Here is a 27,854-nt window from a genome sequence, read left to right on the forward strand (position 1 = left end):
GAACTTAACAATTTTAGCAGACGACATTTCCAGCAGACGACAATTTACCTAGCATGCTAAAGGTTAAAGGACCTGTAATAAATTGAAATTTTTGTACTTATATGTCCATGTTGCAAATATCAACAACACATTGATACATCATTCCATTTCTAATAGTCTTAGTTATATAACTGTTGAAAAGACTTCATAAGCATTAATTCTAGGATAAGGCCTAACCATATTAATTAATAGTTCTTTGGAAAATTTTCTAAAAAAACATGGAAAGTGGCAAAATATTTTTTTCTCAGTTTTGACCTATTCAGAGGTGGGTACATTTTTCACATGGCTAACAGGATACTTAAAATTCTAACTTGATCAGCAGCAATTGCTATATAAACATATAGCAAGCAGCCTATACATCAATCTTTGATAAAATACAGCTGTTACATTTTACACTACGAGATTCTACTCTACTTCCATTATTTTAACTCCCCTTTCGTGAATAATTAACAGATGTGCTATCAGTGCAAGAGAAAGATCTTTTAAAAGTATTGACAGTGAGATGTCAATGTGAGAAAGTGAGACTGAAAATAGTTAAAACTGTAAGGTATATAGACAAGAGTAGTAAAATTACACTTGGCTACAACTGGATTTATGTTGGCATACTGATTCAATTCTTAAGACTAACTGCCGTAAAAATCAAAGAGCATATTAGCATTTTATGATGAAAAATCCCAACAGCCTGTGGCAGGATTCGAACACGGGTTGCTCTGAGCTCATGTGCTAGTCCAATGCTCTAACACTGAGCCAAAGAGTAAACTCCATGACACAGTTGTCAGAGGTTGGCTTTAAACGTATTGGCTATGTGTAAGCCACCGTAACACTTCCACTCTTCAAAGTACTTATCATTTATGATGACCCGTAAGCCATTTTGGCATAGAAAGTGCCATTTATGGCATTAGATAAAGTCTGATTCCCAGATGAACCCCCATGTTACGTTCTTTGCCATAACAAATCAAAGTGCATAGCATTTTATGATGAACAAGCCCATCTGCCAGCCAGTGGCGGATTTTGAACCCGGATGATGATCCAGGTTTTTTCTTGCTGTTTTAGGAACATAGCCTATACCCCAAAAATTGGGAATTTTGACGCGTAAATGTTCCAAATTGGGAAATATTTAGTCCCATAGGATATAGTAAGGATGTGTTTAAGCACTTTCTCATACACTTGTTTCACATTGTACAACCTCTTTAACATATTGCCATTACAAAATTGCTCATAATTTGGTCAATGTTTGTGTGAAATTTTGATGAAATTTTTTTCAGAATGTAGATTTGGAATTTTTACACTAATTTTGTGGGAAAATACATACTTTTTGGCATTGGGAATATAATCGAATAAGGGCTATAAAAACAGCCGAAAAAAAACAACCTGGGATTGTTGGGGTGCTAAAGCAATGCTGTGACCACAGAGCCAGAGTTAACTACTTGACAGTTGTCAGAGGTTGGCTTTAAACATGCAGGCTATGCATAAGTGACCGTAACACAATTGTCACTTGAATCAGGACATTTTCTCCATGCATGGTATCCAAAAGTCACGTACGTTAGCCACTCTGCCGTAGCCACTTCCAATTTTTTTTTGGCAAGAAGAAATGTTATAAAATTTAAATGCTCTAAAGTACTGAAACAAGGTCTCAAGATCTAATTGTTTAAATGAAAAAAAGAAAGAAAGTAATAAATATAAAGTAAAATCCGACAAGAAATGGGACACATGAGATTGAGGGATCGCGAAAACTCAAAACATATGCAAATACAAGCCGAAATATATTACCCAGACTTCAAATCAATATGAAATATTAAAGAGAAATGTAAACAAAAATAATCTCAACCTAAGGAAATTCTCTAGATTGTCTGTTAAAGCGATAATCTTTGACGAACTTTTGACAATTTTTCCACTCGTGCAAGCAGCCATATTTTTGACTGGTACACAATCATAGCTTAACATCGGGCAAACAAATCGCCTTTTCATAGAGAACCCTACAGGATGACGGACTGGATGTAATTTTTGTATTACACTGTCACGTCTTTGTAACGAAATATTCAGCGCAGTCTAGAAGAAAAAACACGTGTTTCTGTTTACAAATCCAAACTGTCATGAAGAGAAAACTTAGAGATACAACTGAAATGGTAATCAAAAGAGTGTTACGTATATTTCATGTCATTTCTTTAATTGTACAATAGTTTATTTTTACATCTTGCGAAGCCCTGAATCATTTGACTGTGTTAATGTTTTGCCAACTTTTTCCAGTTTTGGCACATACAGTAATCTGGTAATGAGTATCTGCGTACATTAATGTCACGGTATAGGACTTGAATATTAAAACAGGGAGAAAATGTGTAGGTGGCCGGGTAGCTCGGTCAGTAGAGCATCGGAATGGTATTCTGAGGCCAGAGGTTCAATCCCAGTCTGGCTGCACATTTTTCTCACCCTGTGACATTTTGGTGCCCACTTAATTGGGGCCGTGACTGAATATACTCTGAGATCATGTTTACCTTGTCCTCTATCCCATTAGAAATTCAAGGACGAATTTCATATAGCGGGGGAGTATGTCACGGTATAGGACTTGAATATTAAAATGGGGAGAAAATGTGTAGGTGGCCGGGTAGTCCAGCTAATTTTACGGGAGTCGCGACATTGTGATAATTTTTGCACAGGTCAATATCTCTCCTCCACGATGTAGAGGCAGACATATGGTAAATGTCAGTCTGTCACAGACTCTGTAAAATCGGTCTGCCTTGCAGTCGAAAAATTAAGACTATAGTGGCCGGGTAGCTCAGTCGGTAGAGCATCGGAACGGTATTTTGAGGCCCCGGGTTCGAGTCCCGGTCTGGCTGCACATTTTTCTCACCCTGTGATACAAATACACTACTAGAATCTGTCACCTCAGCAAAATACCTCGTCACGGATATCTCGAACGATCTCTTGTGGGATACCCACATATTAAAATAGGTCAACCAAAAAGGCAAATCAAACTCTAGGTTTCCCCTCGCAAGAATATAAAGGTTAACTCCAAACCCCTGAAGTCTGGTTTCCATACACACAAACCCGAATAGACCAAATAGAAGTGGTCCAAAGACAGGCAGCGCGTTAATGCAATGTCCGACTTTGGCTGCACCTCCAGTGTCACTGACATGTTATACAGCCTAAAATGGCTCAGGCTAGATCTCTGGCGCATTGTCTCCTGACTCTCTCTTATGTATAAAATCTGAAATCAACTGACCAGGGCAATAGGGATGACCGGGTGGGTACACAACTTCACATATTGATAATAAATGTTCATGGGAAAAAAATGAAAGAAGTTTAATGAAATTCTACCAGTTGGTTAGTTTGTAATTCTACCAGTTGGTTATGTTTGTTTTGTGGATATTTAAACAATTAAAAGGCAATAACTCTGAAGTTACAAAAGAGATTCTGATAAAATTGTGTGTGCACCACATTATGGTGATCTCAATTCAATTTAAGTTTCATAGTTCTAGGTCAAATATGAAGCAGAAATTGCCATATTTATAGTATCCTATATAGTTAACACTAGAAACTACTAAAGGCCATAACTCTGTTGTTACTTGGGCAATCTGACTGAAACTTAATTGGTCGCATTTCCCTATAGTGATGAACATGTATATGAAGTTTTATTTAAATATTCCAAACCACTTCCTAGATATGGCTCCTGATGGACAGACAACGCCAATATCCCTTCGCCTTCAGTTGGGGATAATTACATACCTGTCAAGACACATGCATTGCACAAGATTCACAAAGATAAAAATACAGATTCACCTATTATATTTTCAGAGAATTTAAATTATTACAGGAAATTATATAAAACATATGTATATTTAGTTCCTTTTTTGCTCACCTGAACCAAGGGTGTGCTGTTAGTAAAGGTGGATGATCATCGCGTCAGTGGTCAGTCATCCGGCGTCAACAATGTTCTCCTCTGAAACTACTGGTCAAAATTACACCAAATTTGGTCTGTTACATACTAAGTGACAAGGTGAGCTATTGTGACCGCTTGATGTCCGTCATGCGTAGTCTGTCGTCCGTCAACAATTTCTAAAAAATCTTCTTCTTGAAAACCACTGGGCAGAATTACACCAGATTTCACAGGAATGATCCTTGGGTGGCCCCCCTTTCAAAATTGTTCAAAGAATTCAATTCCATGCAGAACTCTGGTTGCCATTTTAACCGAAAGGAAAAACTTTAAAAATCTTCTTGTCCAAAACCACAGGGCCTAGGGCTTTTCTCCATAAAATCTCCCCACTTTTCCTTAAAACCTCCCGACCTCTCCCTAATCTAAGCTGAAGGAGAAGTGACTTCTCCCTAAAATCTGAGCCTAGCTTATGCCCTGTTAGACACAGATTATTGTATAAATTTCCATCATTCTTTTACTGGCTTGCAAGCAGACAATCTGGCATACATTTTAAATGTTTGCTTGTTGTTTTATTGTTCACATGTCATAATAATGAAAATCAAAGCTATCCTGTACTGACTATAAATCATTGGGTATTTAAAAAACATCAGTGAATGAAAAGTATTTGAGAGAATTTTAAAATACTGAATGTTTTTAAAGAGAACACATTATTATTTTGATATATAATAAAAAATCTTGGGTAGTATCTTTAGATGTGGTTTTAATAATTAGTGATTGAAAAATGACCAAAGCTATCCTGTTCACACTTAAAGCCCAGCTCCACTACCATTCAAGTTCTATTGTGTGTATGCAACCCATGATTACAATAGGTAACAGTGAACGGCCGTGGCTACAAAACTGCAAATGTTGGGAGGTTGTTCAACATTAAGACTGCCATCAGAAAAAATGAAAACTTGAAGTAGTTGGTACATGTAGTGGATATCAATATGCATTTTTCTTTTGAGTCTGTGAAGACATTATCTTGTGGGGATGGACCCTAAAACATGATGTCATTTCATTGGTCTTGTAGCATCAACTGAGCAAGTTCATATTGCAATGAGATGACTGTATCTATATTATTTCATTTTAAGGTCTCTGATGATGATGATGATGATGATGATGCCAGTGATGATGATGGAAATAGCAGTGACAGTGAAGGTTCAGACAAGGGGGCAAGTGATTCGGTGAATGAAGATGATGAGAAGGCTGATCTGCAGGCATCTGTCAAGACTGGATCTAAACAGAAGCGTGCAGTTGCTGAAAATCAGTCTAAACAATCTGGCGAGCCAGTCAGTAAAGCTGCCAGACTGTCAAAAGGTGATCTGTATAAACCACCGACCAACGAGGAGCTAAACCAACTGAAGGAAACAGAAAATCTTTTCCATTCAACATTATTTAGAATGCAGGTATTGATGTTTTACTCATTTGTTATTAGAAGAAAGCAAAAAACATCCTATTTGTTTTAAGTTAAAAACCTTTTATGCCCCTTTGGTTGCTATTATAAGACAGCTCTGTTTTTAGCTCGACTATTCATAGAGTAGTGAGCTATTGCACTCGCTCATGCGTCGGCGTCCGTGTCCGCATCCGTGTCCCGATTTTGGTTAAGGTTTTGTATGTAAGCTGGTATCTCAGTAACCACTTGTGGGAATGGATCGAAACTTCACACACTTATTCACTGTGACAAACTGACTTACATTGCACAGGTTCCATAACTCTATTTTGCTTTTTTACAAAATTATGCCCCTTTTTCGACTTAGAAATTTTTGGTTAAGGTTTTGTATGTAAGCTGGTAACTCAGTAACCACTTGTGGGAATGGATTGAAACTTCACACACTTATTCACTGTGATGAACTGATCTACATTGCACAGGTTCCATAACTCTATTTTGCTTTTTTACAAAATTATGCCCCTTTTTCGACTTAGAAATTTTTAGTTAAGGTTTTGTATGTAAGCTGGTATCTCAGTACTTACTAATGGGAATGGATTGAAACTTCACATACTTGTTCACTATCATGATCTGACATGCACTAAGCAAGTCCCATAACTCTACTCTCTTTTTTTTCAAAATTATGCCCCTTTTTCGGCAGTTTTTGGTTAAATTTTTGTATGTAATCTGATATCTCAGTATCCACTAATTGGAATGGATTGAAACTTCACACACTTGTTCACTGTCATGATCTAACATGCACTGTGAAGGTCCCATAACTCTACTTGGCATTTTTACCAAATTATGCCCCTTTGACTTAGCAGTTTTTTGTTAAGTTTTTGTATGTAAGCTGGTATCTCAGTATCCACAAATTGGAAAGGATTGAAACTTCACACACTTGTTCACTGTCATGATATGACATGCAGTACAGAGGTTCAATACCTCTACTTTGCATTTTACAAAATTTTGCCCCTTTTTCAACTTTTGTATTCATTCAATTGACAAGGCTGTTGAATAGTCGAGCGTTGCTGTCCTCCGACAGCTCTTGTTATCTTTAAAATTCCATGGAAAAGTTCTTTAGGTGGAAACTATGAAAATTAAGGCCTACAGTATTCTGTCTCAATATAAATTAGACTATTAAATGATTATCTTTTACCTACAGATTACAGAACTTCTGTCAGAAGTGAGTTTGAAAACAAAGAGGAGGAAGGAGATCGAAAACACAGTTTCCACTTTGAAAGATACAGTCATGGGTTTAAAGAAAGGTGTCAAATATGAGGTAAGTCTATGTTTGTTTGAAATTTTCAGCAGTACTTCGGTTATTTATTAGGTGCCTGTTACCTACCTTGTACTGTTGGATTCTGTGCTAGAACTAATTTCTTTGCTTCAGGTGAGTAACAACTTCCCCACATAAACAGGGAAGACAAGCAGCATTTTTCTGATTTTACAGCTGTTATTGGATCATGTTCTCAAAAAAAAAACAGCATTTTTTTTCTTAAATTTAAGACAAAAATTCCCAGTTGTAGTGTATACCAAATACATTGAAATGTTCGTCTACTTGTCCATCTGTCCATCTTCTAAACCATTGGGAATATTTTCATAAAACTAACATCATTTGTTAACCTCATCAAGATGATATTCAGGCACATAACCCAGATCACTAGGTTCAAGGTCAAGATCACACTTGGAGGTCAAAGGTTAAATAGCTGAACTTTGTGTCTGCTCCAAATTGTCTAAACTGCTGGGAAGATTTTCATAAAACAAAATGAATTGTTTACCTGAAGACAATGTGCAGAGAGTGTAACGCAGGTCATTAAATAAGGGCTTATACTGTAAGGTCAAAGGTAAAATAGCTTAACATGTGTCCAGTCAGTATTGTCTAAATTTATAAAACTAGCATCGATTGTTACCTCATCAAGATGACATGCAGAGACTGAGTACATTACCCAGTTTACGAGGTTCAGTGTCATGGGCATGCTTAGAGGTTAAAGATCAAAAAGCCTGAAGCTGTGCCCACTTCATATCTTTTAAACCACTTGTATAAATTTTATAAAATTAGCATTAACTGTTAACTTTGTCAAGACATGCACATAGCACAGCCCAGATCAGTCCAGACCATTTATCTTATCAAGACATGCACATTGCACAATCCAGATCACTTGGTCCAAGGTCAAAGCCACACTTAGAGGTCAATGATCAAGTTACTTTCAATTTGTTTCTGCTTCATATCTTCCTAATCACTAGTAGGATTTTCATAAAACTTTCTTCAGTTGTTAACCTCATCAAGACAACTTACAAAGTGTACAACTCAGGTCATTAGGTGCAAGTTCAAGGTTAGAATTGAAGGTCAAACTCATGATTAAAACATTTTATTTTCTCTGGAACAAAGTAGTGTGTAGGGGCTTTAATAGCCTTAAGTATTTAGCTGTGGTTTAATTAAAGGAAAGCACTGCAGAATCAATACAGTGTGCTTAAACATTCACAAAAATGATATTGTTTTTGTAGTAATCCCAAAATGAACCTGAAGAGTGATTTTAAAACATGTAAATTAGTAAGATGACAGCTACAAAGGCTGTATAAACTGTGACATCACTGGAACTCTACGATAGCAGCAATGCTGCAATAGCACAAACACTGTTGACTTAAGAAAGAAGTTACTCCATTTAAACGCAAATTAATTTTTCTGTACAAATTTTATTATGCCCCCCTTCGAAGAAGGAGGGGTATATTGTTTTGCAGATGTCGGTCGGTCGGTTGGTCGGTCGGTCGGTCGGAATGTAGACCAATCTGTTTCCGGATGATAACTCAAGAACGCTTGGGCCTAGGATTATGAAAGTTGATAGGGAGGTTGGTCATCACCAGCAGATGACCCCTATTGATTTTGAGGTCTGTATGTCAAAGATCAAGGTCACAGTGACCCTGAATAGTAAAACGGTTTCCAGATGATAACTAAAGAACACTTGGGCCTAGGATCATGAAAGTTGATAGGCAGGTTGGTAATGACCAGCAGATGACCCCTATTGATTTTAAGGTCAGTATGTTGAAGTTCAAGGTCACAGTGACTCTGAACAGTAAAACGGTTTCCGGATGATAACTCAAGAACAGTTAGGCCTAGGGTCACGAAAGTTAATAGGGAGGTTGTTCATGACCAGCAGATGACCGTTATTGATTATGAGTTCAGTATGTCAAGGGTCACAGTGACCAGGAACAGTAAAATGGTTTCCAGGCAATAACTCAAGAACGCTTGGGTCTAATGTCAGGAAAATTGATAGTTAGGTTGGCCATGACCAGGAGATGACCCCTAGTGATTTTGAGGTCATTATGTCAAAGGTCAAGGTCACATTGGCCAGGAACAGTTAAACGGTTTCTGATCTTCTTGTCCAAAACCATAGGGCCTAGGGCTTTGATATTTGGTATGTAGCATAATCTAGTAGTCCTCTACCAATATTGTTCAGATTATTTCCCTGGAGTCAAATATGGCCCCACCCCGGGGGTCACATGGTTTATATAGACTTATATAGGAAAAAACTTTGAAAAACCTCTTGTCCAAAACCGCAGGGCCTAGGGCTTTGATATTTTGTATATGACATCATCATCGAGTGGTCCTCTACTAAGATTGTTCAAATTATTCCCCTAGGGACAAATATGGCTCCGCCCTGGGGGTCACATGGTTTACATAGACTTATATAGGGAAAAACTTTGAAAATCTTCTTGTCCAAACCACAAAGACTATGGCTTTGATATTTTGTTATGTAGCATCATTTAGTGGTTCTCTACCAAGTTTGTTCAAACTATCTCTCTAGGGTCAAATATGGCCCCGCGCCCAGGGATCATATGGTTCATATAGACTTATATAGGGAAAAACTTAGAATCTTCATGTCCATAACTTACATCATTCAAATTTGGAACACATGTATAGTTTTGAGTGGCAAGATGAACCTTGACATGAGTTGACCTTGATCTTGACCTAGTGACCTACTTTCACATTTCTGTAGCTACAGCCTTCAAATTTGGACCACATGCATAGGTTTGTGTACTGAAATGAACTTTGATCTTGAGATTGACCTAGTGACCTACTTTCACATTTTTGAAGGTACAGGCTCCAAATTTGGACCACATGCATAGTTTTGTGTTCCAGAATAAAATTTGACCTTGATTTTGACCTAGTGACCTACTTTCACATTTCTCAAGCTACAGCCTTCAGATTTGAACCACATGTATAATTTGTGTACTGAAATGAACTTTGATCTTGAGATTGACCTAGTGACCTACTTTCACATTTCTCGAGCCACAGCTTTCAAATTTGGACCACATACACATTGTTTTGTACCGAAATGAAATTTGACCTTGATTTTGACCTTGAACAAGTCTTGAAATTTGGAACATTCAAAAATGGCTCAGTGGATGGCGCCAAGATCACTCTGTAATCTGTTGTTAGGTTAATAGGTTAAAGGTCAAGGTCAGATTAAACCAGAATGGTAGAACTTTTGTTTACAGTGAGCATATAATTTCTGTTCCTTGTGCAATTACTGAATGCATCAAGGGGGGCATTTCGTGTTCGACGAGCTCTTGTTATATTATTGATTTTGTATGTTTATAATATAATTCAGGCCCAGTTCCAGGGCCGGGCTGAGGTGGCCAGTGCAAGTTGGCTGAGAAGTGACCTATAGTCATCAAAGTTGCCCTCAACTATTTTGGCAAAGAAATATTATTTTCTCAAAATTCAGACCCAAAAATGCACCAGAGGCCACCATTTCATACCTTATTTCAAAATTTTCTAGGGGGAGAGCCCCCTGACTCTTACATGAGCAGAGCACCACCTCCTTTACCTACCTCCCCCCTATGCACCTTGCCAATGATGCCTTCATTTTGAACTGGTGCCCCCCCTCAAATCAAATATTACTGGATGGGGGCCTGATATATATACATGAATAACATAATTTGCCAATTTTAATTGGACCCCTGTCCAGTTATACACATTTTCCTACAGGCTGGTAACCGCCTCGGTAGCCTAGTGGTAGAGTGTCCGCTTCGAGTGCGGGAGGTCGTGGGTTCGATCCCCGGCTGCGTCCTACCAAAGACGTAAAAAATGGTACTAGTAGTTTCCTCGATTGGCACTCAGCATTAAGAGGGTAGTGCTAGGACTGGTCAGCCCAGTGTCAGTATAATGTGACTGGGTGGAGTATCATGTCACGTGTCTACGGCGTGATATTCCAGTGAGGCAGCACTATAAAGTTGGGCATTGTGCTCCTTGCTACAAGTAGACACCGTCTTTTATACATGTATGACTGAAAAATTGTTGAAAAAGACGTTAAACCCGATCACACACACACACTCCTACAGGCTGGTAACACCTAAATATGCATATTGTGAAGGAAAGTTTTTGATATATATGAACATTAATGAGAAGTACCTTGATAGACAGTTGATTGGATACTTTACATTGATGCCCAAATTTTTAGCTCACCTGTCACTAAGTGACAAGGTGAGCTATTGTGACCGCTTGATGTCCGTCATGTGTAGTCCGTTGTCCTTCAACAATTTCTAAAAAAATCTTCTTCTTGAAAACCACTGGGCAGAATTACACCAAACTTCACAGGAATGATCCTTGGGTGGCCCCTTTCAAAATTGTTCAAAGAATTGAATTCCATGCAGAACTCTGGTTGCCATGTTAACCAAAAGGAAAAACTTTAAAAATCTTCTTGTCCAAAACCACAGGGCCTAGGGCTTTGATATCTGGTATGTAGCATCATCTAGTGGTCCTCTACCAAAATTGTTCAAATTATCCCCCTAGTGTCAAATATGGCCCTGCCCCGGGGGTCACATGGTTTATATAGACTTATATAGGGAAAACTTTGAAAATCTTCTTGTACAAAACCACATGGCCTAGGGCTTTGATATTTGTTATGTAGCGTCATCTAGTGGTCCTCTACCAAGATTGTTCGAATTATCCCCCTAGGGTCAAATATGGCCCGGCCCCGGAGGTCGCATGGTTTATATAGACTTATATAGGGAAAATTTTGAAAATCTTCTTGTACAAAACCACATGGTCTAGGGCTTTGATATTTGATATGTAGCATCATCTAGTGGTCCTCTACCAAGATTGTTCAAATTATCCCCCTAGGGTCAAATATGGCCCAGCCCCGGGGGTCCCAAGTTTTACATAGACTTGTATAGGAAAAAAAGTTTAAAAATCTTCTTGTCTGAAACCATAGGACCTAGGCTTTTGATATTTGGTTTGATGCATTGTCTAGTAGTCCTCAACCAAAATTGTTCAAATTATGCCCCTGGGGTTAAAAGAGGCCCCGCCCTGGGGTCACTTAGTTATTATGTGAGTTTATATAGGAAAAATACTTAAAAAATAATCTGATCCTATTTCAAAGACTGTTTAATTATAATTACCTGATGACCCCAAGTAATATGATGTCACTTGACTGTGACCTTGACCTACTGACCTACTTTCTTGTTTTTTGAGATACAGCCTTGAAATTTTGATGACATACACAGTTTTACACACAAATCATAAAACTGAATTTCATTGACCATGAATGTGACCTACTGACTTTCTTAATATTTTATCATCAGTTTGACATTTGAAACATGTAGCTCATATTACTCAGGTTAAACCAGCCATATATGAAGGTTTCACAAATTTGTTGTAACTTTGCCATTCTTATCAATGGCCAAAGTATTTGTCTTGAAAATTCTGATACCTTGGTTTATTAATTTGCCAGTTATTGCTGTCAAACCAGTTAAAACACACTAGGTAACAGGATATGTTTGGCGCAGGATCAGTACATTGATTTGAAAACTTTAGAGGGGTTAGTATTCTCCTCATTTCAGTCTATAAAAACAAATAACTAGTAAAATCACCTCACTAGCCTTTTCGCGTAATAAATGAAGTTTCCAAGGGCAATTTAAAATCCTGAAAAGATGCCATTTTAAGAGAAAACGGCAAAGTTAAATGTTAAACTTTACGCCAGTTTCGACAGTTATAAAGTTTATAACCACATTTCTTTGAAAATATTACCAAACAAAGACAATATCTTTATGGACTATATATATCAATCTTTATGAAAATTCATTTTTGTGTGTGTTGTAATAAATTGACAAACAGTTTGTTTGATATAAGTTTCAAATCTTATAATGATCATGGAACTGTTTCCTGACCTGTTCAGTTTTGTTTGTAAACACGTCCAGGAGGCACATGACATAAAGCACTCCTTACATTTGGAATAAAAGGACAAAGTGTGGAGTTAGTAAAAGTTGAGTATATGAATTATCATCTGTCCAGAATTGACATTTGGAATATTTTTATCACACAGGGATTGATCAATAGATTGCTTGTCATGTCATGTCTCCTTCTGAGATTAGAGGCAGGAGGGAAGGGAATATAAAGTTCATGTAACCTTTAGCCTGCTGGAAACAAGTGGTTTTGCCTTTGCGCCCAAAGCAGACCAAGATTAGCCTGCACATCTGGGCAGGCTGATCATGGTCTGCAGTATTCGCTATTCAGTCAGTAAATTTTCAGTGAACACCTCTTGCTTAAATTGAATGATGGACCAGTCCATTTTAGAAATTTAGCAGGCTAAAGGTTAATAAATGTCACATGCTTCATATGTATGCTTCAAAAGATTATGTATTTTTATGCTCTCCTTTTCCTTCAAGGTGCTTTTTAACCCTTATCATGCTGGACATGATTGATTCTGCCTTTGCGACCAGTGTAGATCATGATCAGCCTGCACATCCATGCAGTCTGATCAAGATCTGCACTGTTGGCTATTCAGTCAGTATCTTTTTGGTAAGCACCCCTTTAAATAGTTAATGGTTCCATCCAAATTGAAAGATGGACAAGTTCATTATAGAAACTTAGCAGGGTAAGGGTTAAAAAGTTACAGAGTACCGAAAATACATTTATAGTGATACATGCAGTGTTTAATATTTCCTGTCCTGACACAAAATTTCTTTGTAAGGAATAATAAACATTAAAGTGAACTAGATGTGAAAAATGCCTTGTGTCCATGCTGTATTTTGAAATGTATTTTTTTACTTAGTTTAATTTAAATCATTTTATTTTAGCTTGATTGTGAAGGGAAAAAGATCTCTAGACTTATTTGAATCACTCTTGAATCTGGTTCCTTGAACATCAGTTCAAGTGTCATAAGAGAAGGTTATGTGATGCTTGTATGGCTTGAACCCTGGGTTTCTGTGTTGAAGAGCCCATAACTTTTACTCCCAACAGATATACTTGTATATTGTGTCCTCCCACCAGTACATCATTACAAAAGTTGTAGTGTAACGTTGTAATCTGTAATGATTTGAAAGATAATTATTGTATGAACATTTATTTCAGCTGCAAGATTATTCATGGTTAAAGGACTCTGGGATAGAAGTTCCATTAGCAGTGGAACACTCCAACGTTAAAGGCAGTTTTCACTTTATTCCGCCAGTAGATGTGAGGTTGTCGGGAAGTTTTGTCTTCGAGACTTGTATAAAGCCAAATGTTACTGTGGACCTGATAGTTGTTATGCCAAAGGTATTTAAGCAAATTTCTCTTTAAGCTATGATTCAAAACATAGTGCAAGTGCCAGAGAAATGTGTTAAATGAATATTAATATTTGAATGAAGTGGTGTCACCTTTACACTGATAGTTTGTCTGATTTTATTATGCCGCCCTTCAAAGAAGGTCTGTTGGTAGGTAGATATGTCAGTAGACCATTCAGTTTCTGATCAACATTTAGAGAATGGTTGGTCAGATGTCAAAGGTTGAGGTCAGAGTGACCTTGAGATTGAAAGCTGTCTCCGCCAAACTTCGTAGGATGAGTGCCTTTAGCCAGTAAATGGCTTTTGTTGTTTTAGGAGTCAGTAGGTTAAAGGTCAAAGTCACAGTGACCTCAAAATGGAAAATGGTCTCCACTCAGTAACTTAAGAAACTTTTGGTATCCTGCCTTCAGACTTCATAGTGTGATCGCCTGTCTGTATTGTTTTTGGGGTCAATAGATCAAAGTTCAATAAAGTCTGTGCCCGCCCGCTTAGCTCAGTAGGTAAGAGCGTTGGTCTACGGATCTCGGGGTCGCGAGTTCTATCCTCGGGCGGGGCGTATGTTCTCCGTGACTATTTGATAAACGACATTGTGTCTGATATCATTAGTCCTCCACCTCTGATTCATGTGGGGAAGTTGGCAGTTACTTGCGGAGAACAGGTTTGTACTGGTACAGAATCCAGGAACACTGGTTAGGTTAACTGCCCGCCGTTACATGACTGAAATACTGTTGAAAAACGGCGTTAAACCCAAAACAAACAAACAAACAAAAATAAAGTCTGTAAAATGATCCTTTGGAAGCATAGAATGCAACCAAGCAAAACGATAGCAGACTTATATTTTGAATAAATCCATTTTATTTTACTCAGAGCAATGGGCGATATCGGTCAGTTAATTCCCCTGATAAAACAGGTGCGCGTATAGGCGGCGCTAAATGCGAATAGGTCCTAGACTAAAGTTTGTATACTTACATCGTTATACAGTCGTTGTCACTTCAAAATATTAGTAGATTTGGAAAGTATCCGAAAATGTAATCAAAGTTCAGCTTTTTATCACTTGAGCAAAATTTTGAGTGTTCAAAGAGCTTTATTCATATCTATTGATATTCTATGCTTTGAAAAATAACAGACTAGCTGTAAGGACTGTTTTAAAGTGCATTTTCTGTGTGTCAGTTTATTCATGGACTGTATGATTGTCATATTTGTTAATTGTGGCAATAAATGCTTTATTTAGCTTTTAAGTAGTTTTTCAATATCAAATGCCCTCCTTGGAAAATCCTTTCATTTTGCAAGTATTCAGACTATATTCTTTAAATAAAGGATCAGTATAGACAGTATATATTCCTAAAGTTACAGTTTACTCGGAAAGATCTGCATACACAGCTGAGGTCTTGAATAATATAGAAATTATAAGAATGTTTACTGTAAAACGTTAAAATATATGTCCTTGTGATCAGATGTCCCTATAAATTTCCATCAGCCCAGTTAATTATTACATCTGTTTTCTCATATAATTTATGAAAATATCATCCATGAGGCATAAATGATCTCTATTGACAAATTAACATAGATCTCCTGTTAATTTTAATTTGATGGTGCGGCCTCTTTAATTTTCAGTCAATTCAAATTCACAGCAGCTTGCCCACATAAAGTGAAATGCAAACTTCCAATAAAAGGGCCATTGGTTCAATCTCAAATTTTTGTCGAGCCTAAAGCATGCCTCTTGAGATAACACCCCAACAATTAGTTGAAATGTTTTTAATCAACAAAAAAAAAAACCTGACACGTTTGTTTCTTTTCTATAGAAAACAAAGTAGAAAAATCACAAGAATGTCAAAATATGAATTTTTACATATTATAAAAACACCCGGAGGATTTTTAATATACAGACCACAAATTTGTAGAGCTTTGTGAGACCTATTAGACATTATGTCAAATCAGTGTAAAAAGTATTAAGAAAACTTATTATAAACATTAACATCAGACTGTCAAATATGTAACACCCACGTGGGAGCAGGAAGTGTTAAGTCTGCTTCAATGACATATTCTTTAACCCCTAAGTGTTAACAGGACACATGGCATGCACATTTTTATGATAACAATCAGTATGCAGCCAGTGGATAGGAAATTTTATGCAAACTTAATATATCTAGAGAAATCATTGTCTATGTGAAACAAAGTATCCATACAGGGGTAAATTTAGCAATATTTTTCAACTAGCTAAATTAGCTAACCCCACTTTGCTCACAAATTAAAAACAAATGTGACCCGCTTAAAAATAAATGCTAGGACACTATTTCAGTTATATATTACTGGCCAGTATTTTAAGTGAGGCTATAAATTTCTTGTTAAAAACAGAAGAAACATGTAGCTATCTAATTAGATGATATTGATAAGTTACATGATTCTATCTTTTGAAATAACAGAATCACTTTTTTAACACTATCATAAAAGCCGAGAGTACACCGCATGATAGGACCTATTCGCCCGTAGCGACACCTGTTAAATCATTTGGGAAGATAACTCGCCGAATGCTGCTATTGTTTTTTACCTGGTTATTTCGGCTATATCGCATAGCCTTCATCAGCTGACTGCACTGAGTTCTAGTCAGTGGGTGTCACATGACTTTGAGTCGTCATATGACACCAGGAGAGGACTGTACACTACTGGAAGCTCCAACCCCTCATCCCGGTTGAGCGATGGTCGCCGCTGCTTGATGAGTACGGCTTCTTTCACCCGCCGTTTAGATGTATATCCTCTGACGTCAAGACTTTTGTGTTTTGGGGGTCAATGTGGTGTCCAGTTTGTTCACAGTGTGTTCACAGTGAGTCTCCTGGTGTCACGTAATGACTCAAAGTCATGTAAATGGATTTATTCAAAATATAGACAATCCAGAGCAAGAGAACAACCTTCATTGTTTTAATAGCAGACACAGTTTGATTTAGAGGTAATAGAAAGTGCTACACCTCTCACATCCCCTAGCACCGGCTTAAGCGGAATTTTATTACATAGATATTGAATGAACTCCATGATCCCAAAGGATGAGAAAATTTAACAACACTGTGACTACCACTAAAATCTGTTTGAGTGAAAAAACTAAAGAATGCTTTGGCCTATAGTCTATAAACTTCATAGGATGATTGCCTGTGGTCAGTAGATGACCCATTATTTAGGAGTCAGTAGGTTAGAGATCAGGGTCATAGAAAGTCTTAGTACTGAAAGTTGAACGGGACATCATGAGGGCATATGTGGTTCACAAACAGCTCTTTTTAGTAAACATTAACATTTTAATGTGAAACGTGCTCCAAGTGTTTTTCTAGAACAATTGTCATATATTAAGTAACAATTACACGACATTAGAATTTTATGTAACTATTGATATTTGAGGTACATGAGCATATTTTGATCATGTGTTATTGCATGTGTACTTCTCTTTGTCTGTTTTCTAGCCTCGAAATATGTAAGCCGAAACCATAATATTAGCCCACCATCATCAGATGGTGGGCTATTCAAATCACTCTGCGTCCGTGGTCCGACGTCCGTCCTTACGTTAACAATTTTTCGTTATCGCATCTCCTCAGAAACTACCAGGGGGATTTTGACCAAACTTTGTCAGAATGATGTATTGGTACCCTAGTTGCGTCCCCCTGAAAATCAGACTGGTTCAACAATTCTTTAGTGAGTTATGGCCCTTTGTTTATTTCTATAATTTACATAGATTTATATAGGGAAAAACTTGAAAATCTTCTTGTCCAAAACCACAGAGCCTAGAGCTTTGATATTTGGTATGAAGCATCATCTAGTGGTCCTCTACCAAAATGGAATGGGATATAAATCTTCTACAGATTCCATACTGCAAAACGTTCAAATAAATGAGCTACAAACTGTTAACAATGATCACTAGACTAAGCTACTTTACGTTACTCGAACAAAAACAACAGGAATTGAACAACTTCGCTTTTGTCTTCGTAAATATATTTTCCACACTTTGGAATTAGCATGTTAGAATGGTTACAACGTTTCGATGATTATGAGAAGTTGGTATTTAAACAAGTAAAGTAAGACTCAGCAACGTGTCTATTTTCCTTGAAGGTATCCTTCTTTAATGCAAGCAACATTTTGAATAACGATACACTGGAGTATTGATCATGAAAGAAGACATTGTTCTATATGTATTATTGTCTAGAGCAGCTTACCGAAAGAGAACCTGTAACCGAAGTAAGTCTTCAGCAACATGCCGTCTTGACTAAACCATAATTATCTACAGCAAAACTAACATATGAAATGATTCTCAAATGTTCCGATGAATCTAAGTCGATTAATCCACAAACTACATTAAATGAATTAGATGTATGTATGGAACCTCCAATAGTTTCAAAAGCAAGAATTTTATTTTTCGAAGAATAGTCTCTTTCATCGATTTGCATCTAATGTAAATTCAGAGGATATACCGGTATATCATAGCATTCGCTTTTTTAAATATATAGTTGTTATTACAGAAACTTGAGTTGTGTAGATTATGATCAATTGTGAATAAAAAGACACTTCATTATACTTTATCATTATACTTTATCATATATAGTAATATGTACGATGTTAAGAGTGAAAATGGCAGAATAGCATTTGATTTTTTTTTTTTCAAAATTGCAGAAGAATGTCAAACTGTGATGGGAAGATATCATTATTTTTTGTGTTCCATATTTGAAATCATCCAAGATCATCCATAACAAACATTCTTACCAAGATTTATGAAGAGATAGAAAAAAAGTGTGCCCCCTAGGGTGTAAACAAACTTATTCTTTTGATTTGACCTGGTGACCTAGTTTCTGATCCCACATGACCCATATTAAAATTCATTTGAGATTTCATGCTGACAAATATTCTGATCAAATTTTATGCACATCAAATGAAAAATGCAGCCCCATATTGCATACACAAGGTTATTCTTTGATTTAACCAAGTGACCTAATTTTTGACCCAACATAACACATATTTGAACTTGATCTAAATTTCATCAAAGCAAACATTTTGATTAAATTTCATGAACATCTTTCTTAAAATATAGTCCCTATTGCATTCACAATTCACTTTGATTTTAATGGGTGACCTAGTTTTTGACCCCAGATAACCCCTATACAAATTCGACCTAGATTTCATCAAAACAAACATTCTGATCAAATTTCATGAATATCCAGTGTAAAATGCCCCTATTGCATACACAAGTTTTTTCTTTGATTTGACCGGGTGACCTAGTTTTTGACCCCAGATAACCCATATTCAATCTTGACCTGGATTTCATCGGGACAAACATTGTGATTAAATCCCACGAAGATACAGTGTAAAATGCAGTCCCTATTGCAGTCCCTATAACAAGATTTTTCTTTCATTTGACCTGGCGACCTAGTTTTTTACCCCAGATGACCCATATTCTAACTTGACCTTGACTTTATCAAGGCAACCATTCTGACTAAACTGTATGAATATCCAGTGTAAAATGCAGCCCCTACTGCGTATACAAGGTTTTTTCTTTGATTTCACTGGGTGACCTAGTTTTTGACCCCAGATGACCAATATTCGAACTTGACCTAGATTTTGTCTAGAAAAACATTCTGATCAAAATGCATGAAGATCAGATGTAAAATGCAGTCCCGATTGCATACACAAGGGTTTTTTTTAACTAAATGGGTGTAACAAGCGTAACATTCTGAAAAATACAATAGACACCTCTTCGCAGACACATGTAACATAATTAACATCAATGTTACCCCATAAAAAAGCTACGTATGATTATTTCTGGTTGTTTTATCTATCTAAAATACATCATCTTATTAAATAAAGTGAAACAGTTCTGAATTTAGATACAAAATAAGAAAAAAAACACTTGTTCTTGTTTCCCATTGTAATTAATCTTTCATGTTTAAGCTAATTAAGACCAATACGCATTTTATATACAGATACATCTATTGGTGTTTTTTTTAAAATTAGTCTTCCTGCATCTGTTTGATTGGTTAATGGATTATAACATTATTAATTGATATACGAACGAAAAGTTGAAAGTATAAATCTTAGGAACATGTTAGAAAATCAAGAGTTTATAAATAAAATTGAAAAACAAATTACAGTTTAAAACAAATAAATTAAAATCTGTTACACGTGTATACGATATTGATCATGTACAATTCTTTCTTATACATCAATGTTTTTCATTTCATGTATGGTAAAACATATTATCATCGTCTTAACTAAAAGAAACGAAAATCTCTATGGTTTAATGATGAGTGTAAATATAAGAGACGTTTTATTATTCGAAGAATCGTTATGCCGGTATAAGATCGGAGGAAAATAGATTGTCGATGCTAAACAATTCATTAAAGTGAAAAAAATGGCTAAACATATGCTTTTTGATAAAGAAAAAGTAAAGATGGCTAATATTAGCAAAACGTCTCCTCGCAAGGTTTGGAAGTATATAAAAAATTTGCTTTGATTTTAATGTAAGTTTTGATGAGTTTAAAAATCAAATATATCAAACGATTCTTAGAGTCAGTTCATGAATGATAAATTTCATTCAGAACCTGACGAGACTGTAAATGTGAAATATATTGATAGAGCTATTTCTGTAGAAGAAGTTAAAAATTGTGTGTTCTCTAAAGAGATACAAAAGTTGTGTCTGATTTCTTTATTGAAGCAAATAATGTTATATCTCTTTATTTATGTATATTTCAATTACATTTATAATAATTGTGTATACCCTGAGGCATGGTGTCTCCCTTGCTCTTTTCATTCTTTATAAATGATATTGCTGAAAATATTAATTTTGATGAGTTAACTGAAAAAGATATTGAACGTTTGTCTATATACATGATCCTATTTGCTGATGAAAAAGTAATGTTCACTGCTGATCAAAATAGTCTGCACTCATAAACAGATGTTTTTCGTCCGATATTATACCAGAACTAAGATCATAGTTAAAAAAATGTGATAAGATATACATGTTTCCATTTATGGCTGTACACGCCATAATGTTATAATGGAAGTCTATGGAAAAACAATTGGTATTCACTAACCAACAATTAATTAAGAAATATTCTAACACGATCCGCAGCAGCTGATATATAAACATATAGCGAAATCGCCTATACATTAATCTACGATAAAATATAGCTCTTCCATTCCGCCTACGATTGTAACTGACTGTGGGGATTTTCTCTGCCTCGACCCGTTATATACAGTAAAAATACCAACTAAATATTCGACTTTTACAGTGCTAGTAGAATAAAAAGTACCTCAAATTTCTGAAACAAACAATTTCTAACTGATGAATTTATTTGTTTATATTTTTACCGTAAGAAAATGTTTCAGCCCGGGTAAGTTTCAATTTCAACACCAGTGCATCTATGTCGATCGTGTGGGTGTATTTACAATTTCTGCGTTAAGGGCAACCACAAATGTCAACTAGATTCTACTTGGACAGTAAATAAATCAGAATCATTTTTCCAATCTTCCAGACTCAATGTTTACCTTTTTATATCCGCCGAAAATTTCTGCGTGTATGTTTCAGTGCCAAAAGTAGTGACGTGTACTATTTTTAGAAACGCATATATAAACTTTGAATTCAGTATTTACCTCTGATATCTATACCCGACCTTAGATGTTATTGAAAATAACATTTTCACGGCAATACCTACTTAACACTTTAATTAAATATTACTGAATATCGAAAATTCCGTTTGATGCAACGCTTTCTATTCGTGGGGAGTTTTTATAATAGCATAGGCCCCCGAATGACATATCGTGCTAAATGTAGTGCGTAAAAACAAGATTTGCGTGTTAGAACGAAATAATAAATATGTTCCAATAATTTTATCATTTAAAAAAATATGGGCAGTCGTCGGAAAGCGAAAAATTTAAATCACTCGTGCTACGCACTCGTGATTTTAAATTTTTACGCATCCGAACTCCTGCCCTATTTTATTAACTGATAATATATAGGCACATATTTATTATTTCTTAAATATATGTAGTAAGCACTCGTGGAATTATTGCTATATACTGAACTTAAAAGCTAATCCGCAATTTAATAATTTGCCTACGACTTACAAAAATACTGAATGAACGTCCTTACAACTTAGCAAGCGCATAGAACATTATGTCGTTTATAACATTTTAAAACTGCAATAATTTTAAACAGAGATTTCAGATAAATTTTACGACTTCAATACAGGTTTTTGAAAAATCACAAAATTACGCTTAACTATTTAAAATTTACAAACCAGTGACAAACGTTACGAAGGAAGAAAATGGCAACAAAGCAAAGTATTTACTTTCGCCATATTCTTTTCCATTGAAAATTATAACGTTCATTTCGTTTGAACCGCGAAAGTTACGTCAACGCTGCTTAGTGATAACGGGCCGCTGTTTTGACGACGTCCGCTTATAGTCAGGGAGAACGTTCTTTAGATGACGTCACAGCTGATATGTCTGGTTAAAAGAATTTAAATTCTACAAACGTATTAAGAGCTCTTTTACGATATACCCTCATAACGTGCTTCGCTAGTTTGTAAATTCTAGATGTTTTAGTGTATTTTTTTTTATTTTTCAAAGAAGGGCTGAAGTCGTAAAATTAGTGAATTTATAGCATAAATTGATTGTGTTAAAATTGTGAAAACTTTTCAACAACATATTATACTAAGAGTAGACTAAATTTCAAAATTGTACCTCCAGTAATTTTTTAATTACTGGCAAAAGAACTAATACCCGGTTTGCATTAGTATAGCTTTAAAAAGTATTGAATGTGATACACTACAATTGCTTTAATTTTATTCTATTTTGCTTTAACTTGTGCAAAACACAAATTATTTTATATCTTTACAATGCCTATCGTGTTTTATTGTTAATACTGGCGTTATAAAGATTTGGTAATATAATTATCATAATTGCACATATCCATATAAATGTAAAACGTATTACGTATAGTCTATAAATTCACTCAAAAGGTTTTATGTTTAAACGATCATTCGGGTAGACTGTGTTTTTTCTACCATAAATACTGGGGAATTCCCTATCAAAACCGTGCTTTTACTTGGATAAACCCGTTTTATTTAAGTGAATATTGTAAAAGTGATAGCATCAGAATCAGGTAACATATTTATTAAATATATATTGTTCTAAATGTTGGTGATTATTCTATGATTTTTTCGTGTAGCTGATGTATTTTTTTATCATTTTAACTTATAATCAAGATATTCATATACTCCTTAACGTGTCTTACCTATAATTGCAGTTGAAAATCCCTTCTGATGTCACCTATCTTAAGCAGCCACTTTCCTTCAATAGCCAGGCAGCTAACATCTCAAACTGACCCTTTGCTTTACAACCACCATTATTAAGCAGCCAGTTCATGCCTGTCAGGTTTGACGTAAGAAAACAACGTGAAGAATTTTACGACGCGCATTTATTAAATGGCTTGCCGTTTAGTAGTCAAAACTGCTGTCCGAAACACGAAGGATCCAGGGCTAATGGGTTTGACAGATGATCGGCAAACTTTATCACATGACATAAGGAATAAACTTTCTGAATTTATTGAACTGTAGACTGGTCAATGGTACAAACTGTGCACCGCCGATATATAAAATTAAATGTAATAATAAATTGTATATATTATTGTGTTAACACTTTTTAACTTCTTCTTATTTTTTATCAAGCTTAAATCAGTGATACAGGATAAAACGTATTCTAGGAACCACAAGTTTCTATAATAATGCAGCATCAAAGTTTCATGTAAACTGAGCATATACATACCGCATAAATTGTTGGAAATATTCATAATATGCAATGGCAAACTTTCGCTAAACTATTTTATCTTTAGATATTTACTTCAGATGTATAAAATCGTCAATAACAACTGAGTGTTAAAAAAAAAACAGGCAGATTTTTAATTGTAATACATAATTATACTGTGTTTATCTATACATTTATGCTGTGTGTACTATTTTAAACCTAATGCATAGTACTGTTAATACAAATAAACTCGTTGATTTAATGTTTACATATTAACTATACGAAGCAATTGTTCACGTTTATAAATATGTAATTTGGGTTACGATAATAAAATCTGTAACAATTTACTGTAGAAGCATGAACAGCATCCGAACAAATTATAAGCAGACTCGGTTTTACTGAGTTTTTGCTTGAGTGGTAATGAAATGTGTAACACTCCCACGTCCCTCTCCTCGGCACCCGCTTTAGCGGAACTTTGTCATAGAATAACTTTGAATGAATTTAACAATTCCAAACAACCAGGAATCAGGAATAATAACAACACAAGTGAGCGGCATCAATTTAATTATTCACATTTATATCAATATCTCAAGTGCAATAAAAAGACATATTACATATATATTACACATATAAATTAATGTACATACCTTTTTAAAAATATATGAGTTATGAAAGGCTTTCGGTTAATGACAGGATATGTCCAGCTTGTTGTAATAGCGTAGAAAATGAGGTACATGTAATACTATTGTCCAGCTTATGATATTATCAGAAGTGAACTTTTTGAAAAAAGCATCAGAGGTTTGTAATCACTTTACAAATTTGTCAGACGAGCATAAGTTAGATTTTATCTTTTCAAATACTGATATTGTTAAAACTGCTGCTACCTTATATTAGAAGCTAGAACACAACACTTATATTATAGTTAGTAAAACAAAGTGCATTCGTGATCTGTACGTCTTGAATGAGATATATCTTGATATTTGGCAAATTGAGGGTGTGTTGTGTAAGGGAGATAAATGAAATTGCTGATGGAAGATCAGGATGAGTTTAGTTGTAAATAACAGGTGTAGTAGATGTTGTAAATATAACAAGAGGGTCATGATGACCTTAGATCGCTCACCTGACTAATATGAGCTACATGTTTCAAATGTCAAACAGATGCTAAAATATTAAGAAAGTAGGTCAGTAGGTCACATTTATGGTCACTGAAAATCAGTTTAAAGATCGGTATGCAAAACTGTATATGTCATCCAAATTTCAAGGATGTATCTTAAAAATCAAGAAAGTAGGACAGTAGGTCAAAGTCACAGTCAAGTGACCCCTAATTACTTGGGTCATCAGGTAATTATAATTACACAGTCTAGAAAATAGGAAATATGATCCGATAATTTTTTAAGTATTTTTCCTATATAACTCATATAAAATTGACACCCGGGGCGGGGCCTCTTTTGCACCTCAGGGACATAATTTGAATAATCTTGTTAGAGAACCACTCGGTAATGTTAAATACCAAATATCAAAGGCCTAGGCCTTGAACTTTCAGACAAGAAGAATTAAAAAGAATTTCCCTTATAACTCTTTGTAAAATTTGTGACCCCCGTGACGGGGCATCTGTTTACCCCAGGGTAATAATTTGAACAATTTTGGTAGAGGACTACTAGGCAATGCAACATACCAAATATCAAAAGCCTTTGCCTTGCAGTTTCAGACAAGAAGTTTTTTCCTATACAAGTCTATGTCAAACTTGGGACCCCTGGGGCAGGGCCTCTGTTCCTCCCAGGGGCATAATTTGAGGACTATTAGATGATGCCACATGCCAAATATCGAGGCTCTACGTTTTGCGGTTTTGGGCAAGAATTTTCAAAGTTTTCCCTATATAAGTCTATGTAAACTGTGTGACCCTTGGGAAATAATTTGAACATTCCTTGTAGAAAACAACTAAATGATGCTACATACCAAATATCAAAGCCCTTGGACCTTTGGTTTTGGACTAGAAGATTTTTAAAGATTTTCCTTTCGGTTGCCATGGCAACGCGAGTTCTGTATGGAATTCAATTCCTTGAACAATTTTTAAAGAAGACCATTCTAGAAACATCCCAGTGAAGTTTCATCAAAATTAGCCAGGTGGTTTAGGAGGAGATGTTGTTTAAAGGAAAGTGGCCGGCCGGCCAGACGGCCGGACGGACGTACGGACGACGTACGGACGCCGGACGGTGAGCCATCACAATAGCCATAATGACCTAAAAAGGATTATTTTAGTCTTGCGTTTGAAGGATACATATCCTGATTGTAATACTGTTATATCCTTTTATATAAATTTAGGTAACCAATGTCCGATTGGATCAGGACTGATAAGACTTTTTTATCCAGTTTTCGATGTGAGTGTCTTAAAAGTGTTTATTTATGGCAGTTTTTAGTATTTTAAATAGATTAGCGGTAGTAATCTAACTTTTAATAAATGTAATTCATATGTGATATTGTCATATTGTCGTTATTAACAGTCTCTTATAATTTTCATATAGACTGACCATTTACATTTTTATCTTACTTTATGTATATATGCTTCTATCTACTGTATAAATGTAAATGGATGAGACTTAAATAAATAAATATATATATATGAGTTGTAAGAGACAATGATATGCATTGTCAATATATGACATATCTAATAAAATCTACATATGATATACATGTAATTTATATTCTAAGATCTAATTCAAGTTATCAAAAGATGTTAAACATTCCACAAATTTGTGGTTCAAACATATAAAACGAGCCAACAGCCTCAAATTTTAAGTGAAGCGATTCAAACCCGTTGTAAAATAACATAATGAACAGTTTAAGCAACATTTTGTGACATTTTTCACTTTTCGTATTTATTTAGCAAATATAGAGGCACATTATATTGAGTTAAATCCCTATTACATTGTTTTCGTTTAAATAAATTTTTGCTATAAACCAATTGTAATATTAAAATCGAGTATTTTTTTTTACATTTCAATGTAATTTCTAGTTTTACATCTCCCTTTGATAGATATCCAAATATTCTAAACTTTCCTGTAGCTTCGTAAATCATTTTTGTCAACCATGATATGGAAGGTAGTAATAATTTTACAAACTTCCAATATATTTCTGCTAAACGCAAATCTTTGACAGATATAAAACAGTTATTGATTGATATTTTCTTAAGGCAAAATATGTTTTTGCAAATTTTTATTTGTTTTATTATCTCTATTTTGGGTGGGCAACCAGTGAGAGGCACATAGCTTAATTCCTAATTAACTGAATTGTACATACTAATAAATTACTGTATAATAAAAGCCATTCTCTATTCAGGGATAATATATTTTACTAGATTTTGCATGATTGTCATCAATTCAGACATCTTTGCAAAATAAAATCTTTCCTAATAGATGAATACGATCAATAAAAGCTAAAAGAAAATCCTTTGGAAGCATAGAAGCATAAAATTCAACAATAAAGTTAGTAACAGGTTCGGTTTGATGGAGTCTGTTCATGAGAGGTAATGGAAAGTACGATACCCTTCACGCCCCTAGCACCGGTTTTAGCGGATTTTTTTACATAGATATTGAACTGAACTCCAACAGATATAGAGTGGACTGAAGCGATACATAGATTTTCTACCAGATTAGTACAAAGCGGAAGAACCCCTTGTGAAATCTTTCATACAATCCTGTCTCGATACAAATAGTGAAGTGGCATTATTTTTGACATAGTTTTCTGTAAGAACCTTTGATTTATACAGCCGATAAGTTTGTTTCCCAACTGAACCAATTGTAGCATATCTTGCATTGATAATATCTGACCAGTGACTGAAACCTGGCAAAGTTGTTATATTACCTTACTTTGAACCATTGTTCTATCTCATTTTATCGTGTTTGATCGTTTAAAAGATAAAAATCATATTTCCATGCGGCTAGGTTTATCATAAAGCTTTGATCTTAAAAATACATAACTTGATATGGAGATAATCACATTTGTTCTATCTTCTATTTATCATAATGGTATATTCGTACCTGGGTTAGTAAGGTCTGACTACAAATAAGATATCAAAAGATAGGTAACAATAAAGTAAGCCGGCGCCAATTGAAGTAAATTGTTTAATTTTCCTTACTGTTTACTGCTATAATGGATTGCATA

The 27,854-nt window shown here is 35.3% G+C and overlaps 2 protein-coding genes across 2 annotated transcripts in view; one reads left to right on the forward strand and one right to left on the reverse strand.

Moving 5' to 3' along the window:
- LOC123566065 (U3 small nucleolar ribonucleoprotein protein MPP10-like) overlaps positions 1 to 2,010 on the reverse strand; it is a 29,180-nt gene extending 27,170 nt beyond the window's left edge. Inside the window, exon 1 of the mRNA XM_045359898.2 lies at positions 1,868 to 2,010. Within this exon, the coding sequence (XP_045215833.2) occupies positions 1,868 to 2,007 (140 nt within the window). The 5' untranslated portion in view covers positions 2,008 to 2,010. The remainder of the gene's footprint in view (positions 1 to 1,867) is intronic.
- A 9-nt stretch (positions 2,011 to 2,019) lies between these two features.
- LOC123566064 (nucleolar protein 6-like) lies at positions 2,020 to 26,045 on the forward strand. Its single transcript, XM_053549192.1, has 5 exons — positions 2,020 to 2,165; positions 5,041 to 5,355; positions 6,538 to 6,654; positions 13,729 to 13,911; positions 26,016 to 26,045. The coding sequence occupies exons 1-5, from the start codon at positions 2,133 to 2,135 to the stop codon at positions 26,043 to 26,045; spliced, it is 678 nt and encodes a 225-aa protein (XP_053405167.1). The 5' UTR covers positions 2,020 to 2,132.
- Positions 26,046 to 27,854: the final 1,809 nt, after the last annotated feature.

This window comes from Mercenaria mercenaria, chromosome 8 (genome assembly GCF_021730395.1).
Source record: "Mercenaria mercenaria strain notata chromosome 8, MADL_Memer_1, whole genome shotgun sequence".
Classification (NCBI taxonomy): Eukaryota; Metazoa; Mollusca; class Bivalvia; order Venerida; family Veneridae; genus Mercenaria; species Mercenaria mercenaria.

What these genes read in the sequence shown, in the direction of transcription:
- LOC123566064 (XM_053549192.1), top strand. Translation starts at nt 2,133, where the DNA reads ATGAAGAGAAAACTTAGAGATACAACTGAAATG. An exon ending in AGAAAGGTGTCAAATATGAG is followed by an intron (nt 6,655 to 13,728) that starts GTAAGTCTATGT and finishes CATTTATTTCAG; the next exon opens with CTGCAAGATTATTCATGGTT. An exon ending in TGATAGTTGTTATGCCAAAG is followed by an intron (nt 13,912 to 26,015) that starts GTATTTAAGCAA and finishes ATATAAATTTAG; the next exon opens with GTAACCAATGTCCGATTGGA.